Genomic DNA, 5,000 nt, shown 5'->3' on the forward strand with positions numbered 1-5,000 from the left:
CTACTTGTCACTTCTTTAATAAACAAGAAACAGGAAGTGATCCTCTCTGTGTTTCCTTCCCTGCAGGTTACTCCCGTAACTCGAACAGCGTGTCTCCTCGCGGCTACGTGCCGACCTCCACGCCACAGCAGTCCAACTACAACACCATCACGTCCACCATGAACGGATACGGAGCCGGGATGACCAACCTGGGCGTGCCCGGGTCCCCCAGCTTCCTCAACGGCTCCACCAACTCTGCTTACGCAAGTGAGTCTCTCCAAGAGATGTATTTAAAAAATAAAGAAGCCACAACTCGTCCATCTGAGAGAGAGAGAGAGAGAGAGAGAGGGAAGAGTCCTCGCTGCCGTCTGAGAGCCGAGGGAGAGGGAACTTAACGATCCAAAACACACTTGGCTGTTTGTTGTTTCAGGGAACAGCTTGGTACGCTGAATTAGCTCCATGCTAACGGTAGTGGAGAGCTAACGGTAGTGAAGGGGATTACTCTGCGTTCACAACTCAAACACTGTTTGTGAAAGATCAGGCTGAAGTTGAAGAGCGCATTATGGATAGATTGATAGATGGACAGGTGGATAGATAGATAGATAGATAGATAGATAGATAGATAGATAGATAGATAGATAGATAGATAGATAGATAGATGGATAGATGGATAGATTTATGGATAAATGGATAGATAGATGGGTGGATGGATAGATATAGATGGATGGATGGATAGATAGATAGATAGATGATAGATAGATGGATAAATAGAAGATAGATAGATGGATGGATAGATAGATAGATAGATAGATGATAGATAGATGGATAAATAGAAGATGGATAGATGGATAGATAGATAGATAGATAGATAGATAGATGATAGATAGATGGATAAATAGAAGATGGATAGATGGATAGATAGATAGATAGATAGATAGATAGATAGATAGATAGATAGATAGATAGATAGATAGATAGATAGATAGATAGATAGATGAATAATGTTAGTGAATGAAAGTGAAGCGCTGCAGGAGGTGAGTGGCTGCTTCAGTAGCTTTCCGTCGGTGCTGTAGTTCCTCTGATGAAGGCGCCTGGAGTCGGTGCTGATGCTGGGCTTGGAAGACGCAGGTGTGTGTTTGTGTTTTCGGAGAGCGGTAAAGTGTGAACGCGCCCGCGGGGAGCGCTCCGTTGTTTTCTTTGGCCGCTGTATCAAAGAACTCGCCGAGTCTCAGCGAGACTCGTTTGGGAAAGTAGCGAGCTCAAACTCAGACTCTGTGCCAGGTGATGCTGCACATCTCGCCTGGATGAGCTGCAGATTCCCCCCGAGTGTGTGTGTGTGTGTGTGTGTGTGTGTGTGTGTGTGTGTGTGTGTGTGTGTGTGTGTGTGTGTGCTTGTTTAACTATATTCATGGGATCCGAAAACCAGGAGTCCAGTATACTTGTGGGGTCCCGACAGCTTTGTGGGGCCAAAATGCTGGACCCCCCCCAAGTTTAAAGGGCTGTTTGAGGGTTAAGACTTGGTTGTAGGATTAGGGATCGAATTAGGTTATGGTTAGGTTTGATGGTTAAGGTGAGGGTAAGGGTTAAGGTTAGGCATTTAGTTGTGATGGTTAAGGTTAGGGTAAGGTTTAAGGTTAGGCATTTAGTTGTGATGGTTAAGGTTAGGGTAAGGGTTAAGGTTAGGCATTTAGTTGTGATGGTTAAGGTGAGGGTAAGGGTTAAGGTTAGGCATTTAGTTGTGATGGTTAAGGTTAGGGTAAGGGTTAAGGTTAGGCATTTAGTTGTGATGGTTAAGGTGAGGGTAAGGGGCTAGGGAATGCATTATGTCAATGACCGGTCCCCACAAACCTGTGTGTGTGTGTGTGTATGTGTGTGTGTGTGTTTGTGTGTGTGTGTGTGTCGTCCGAACACCGCCACGCATTGTTTGCCTCCCCCCTCCTCCGAATGTCCCCCTGTCCATCCTCCCTTGCCTCCTTCACTAACCCAATAATATCCTCACTGCATCCTTCGTGTACTCACGCTTTGGGCCGAATCCATTCATATCAGCTGCAGAAACATTACAACTTTTCCATCAGTCTTTTAAGACGTTTTTCCCCAAACTATTCAATTTAATTCAATTTTATTTATAGTATCAAATCATAACAAGAGTTATCTCAAGACACTTTACAGATAGAGTAGGTCTAGACCACACTCTATCATTTACAAAGCCCCAACAATTACAGTGATTCCCCCCAAGAGCAAGCATTCAGTGTGACAGTGGTGAGGAAAATTTATGTTTAGGGAGAAACCTGGGACAGACCCAGGCTCCGGTTGGGGGTGTGATGAACAGTGGCAATAACAGTCACAATAAAGATATTGGAACTATGACTAGAAATAGTTGTCGTAGTAGTTCATGGGGTAGCAGGGCATAATAGGGCGCAGAGCAGGACGTAGCAGGGCATAGCAGGATGTAGCAGGGTGTAGCAGGATGTAGCAGGGTGTAGCAGGGTGTAGCAGGACGTAGCAGGATGTAGCAGGATGTAGCAGGACGTAGCAGGGTGTAGCAGGGTGTAGCAGGACGTAGCAGGATGTAGCAGGGTGTAGCAGGATGTAGCAGGGTGTAGCAGGACGTAGCAGGGTGTAGCAGGACGTAGCAGGATGTAGCAGGACGTAGCAGGGCACTGCAGGATGTAGCAGGGTGTAGCAGGGTGTAGCAGGACGTAGCAGGATGTAGCAGGGTGTAGCAGGGTGTAGCAAGGCGTAGCAGGGTGTAGCAAGGCATAGCAGGGCATAACAGGATGTAGCAGGGCACTGCAGGATGTAGCAGGGCGTAACAGGATGTAGCAGGGCACTGCAGGATGTAGCAGGGCATAACAGGATGTAGCAGGGCGTAGCAGGATGTAGCAGGGAACTGCAGGATGTAGCAGGGCGTAGCAGGACATAGCAAGGCATAGCAGGGCATAACAGGATGTAGCAGGGCGTAGCAGGATGTAGCAGGGCGTAGCAGGGCACTGCAGGATGTAGCAGGGCGTAACAGGGCACTGCAGGATGTAGCAGGACGTAGCAAGGCATAGCAGGGCATAACAGTATGTAGCAGGGCGTAGCAGGATGTAGCAGGGCACTGCAGGATGTAGCAGGGCGTAGCAGGGCACTGCAGGATGTAGCAGGGCGTAACAGGATGTAGCAGGGCACTGCAGGATGTAGCAGGGCGTAACAGGATGTAGCAGGGCACTGCAGGATGTAGCAGGGCGTAGCAGGATGTAGCAGGGCGTAACAGGATGTAGCAGGGCGTAGCAGGATGTAGCAGGGCGTAACAGGATGTAGCAGGGCGTAGCAGGATGTAGCAGGGCGTAACAGGATGTAACAAGATGTAGCAGGGTGTAGGAGGGAGTAGCAGGACATAGCAGGACGTAGCAGGACGCAGAGCAGGACAGCAGTGTTTTCAGCAATTTGCATAGATATATAGATAGATAGGTAAGTAGATAGATAGGTAGGTAGGTAGATGGATGGATGGATGGATGGATGGATGGATGGTTGGATGGATCCACCTACTCAAAAAATACACAGAGGAATGAAAAGACTGCATGTATATACAAGTGTACAACAAGTAAAAGAAAAGAAGCAGGAAAAGAAGGAGAAGAGGGAGGAGATGGGTGACCCTAATAAATCACATTTACATTCCCTCCCGTTTCATTTTACAGTTTCCATTTCCAAACACTGTCCTTGAATCATTTACAGACTCACCGCGCTCCATAAACTCCGCGGAAGATCTTAAAGGGACAGGCCAACATTTTCTGACTTCCTCTTCTTCTCGTTAAAGGGTAATTTTGCTTCTTTTTTTTTTTTAACCTGGACCCTTTTTTCCTATGTTTCTAAGTGACTGATGGGAACAACAATCTTTGAAACTGGTCCAGTATTAAGTGTGAACGCTGTAACCAGCAGCCACAGACCAAGCTGCAATGTAACCCTATCGGGCAAATATGCATCGTCAATTTGGTCCACTTAAAGTGCTTTTTTTTTGCTGCTGACAGACTCAGATTAATACTTTAAGTGTCTGACAACATTATGGAAAGGATCCCTACAGAGATAGGCCTCTAAAACCTCTTTAAGACCTTTCTGTTTAACCAGAAACAGCTCTGAAGTCACTATCGCTAAACCCACCAGACTCCATTTAAAACAACAATACTTTTAGCGTGTATAGAGCCAGCATATTCTCACATGTAGATCAGTAAACTATGTGTTTATTTCAACCAAAACTAGACTTGTGATGGTTGGTTAAAGTGGAAAGACGACCCAAAACGGCTTTTCGTAATTTTCTTTTCTTTCAGTTGACTGTGAATGAAGTGTATTCTACGATGTTTAAATTACTGATTATTTACATGGAGTCTGGTGGGTTTAGCGAACACAATTTGGCGAATGTTTTTATGTTTAAAAAAAGGATCTTACTCTTTAACGGAAAGGTCGACCTCCTTAGAAATCCTTTCCATAATGTTGTCGAATAATGTTGAATAATAATATGAGTCTGTCAGCGGCAAAAAAAGCACTTTAGTGAAGGTAAATACAAGCTGGACAATTACTATTAACTCACATTACAGCTTGTTTCTCTGCTGCTGACTGCAGAGATCTCTCTTAATACTGGACCGATGTCGCAGATTGTTGTTCCCATCAGTCACTTAGACACAGAAACATGGAAACATAGGGTCCAGGTAGTTACCCTTTAAGAACGTAGTTTGATGTCTGTGTGTTAAGGGTGTTAGCGTAGCTTAGCATAAAGACTGGAAGCTGGCGGAAACTGCTTGCCTAGCTCTGAAGCTTTTTCCAGAAATGTGGTGCTTTTGACTTGGGAAACCCATTTGTCAAAAGCTAACTTGGTCTAAAACACAATTAACAATATTTTATTATACTAATACTTTTGAACTTTGGCCAGAGCCGGCCGGGCTAGCTGTTTCCCCCCTGCTTCCAGTCTCTATGCTAAGCTACGCTAACACCCTCAACACACAGACGAAGAGACTGACTCGCTCTCTGACAGAAAGAGAAGACGA

The 5,000-nt window shown here is 45.6% G+C and overlaps 1 protein-coding gene across 1 annotated transcript in view; it reads left to right on the forward strand.

Moving 5' to 3' along the window:
• The window catches only part of LOC114563328 (transcription factor COE3), a gene marked incomplete at its 5' end in the record, with an annotated part of 96,496 nt that overhangs the window by 87,100 nt on the left and 4,396 nt on the right, over window positions 1-5,000 (forward strand). Inside the window, one exon of the mRNA XM_028590179.1 lies at window positions 67-246. Within this exon, the coding sequence (XP_028445980.1) occupies window positions 67-246 (180 nt within the window). The remainder of the gene's footprint in view (window positions 1-66; window positions 247-5,000) is intronic.

Source organism: Perca flavescens, chromosome 10 (assembly GCF_004354835.1).
Source record: "Perca flavescens isolate YP-PL-M2 chromosome 10, PFLA_1.0, whole genome shotgun sequence".
Lineage (NCBI taxonomy): Eukaryota > Metazoa > Chordata > Actinopteri > Perciformes > Percidae > Perca > Perca flavescens.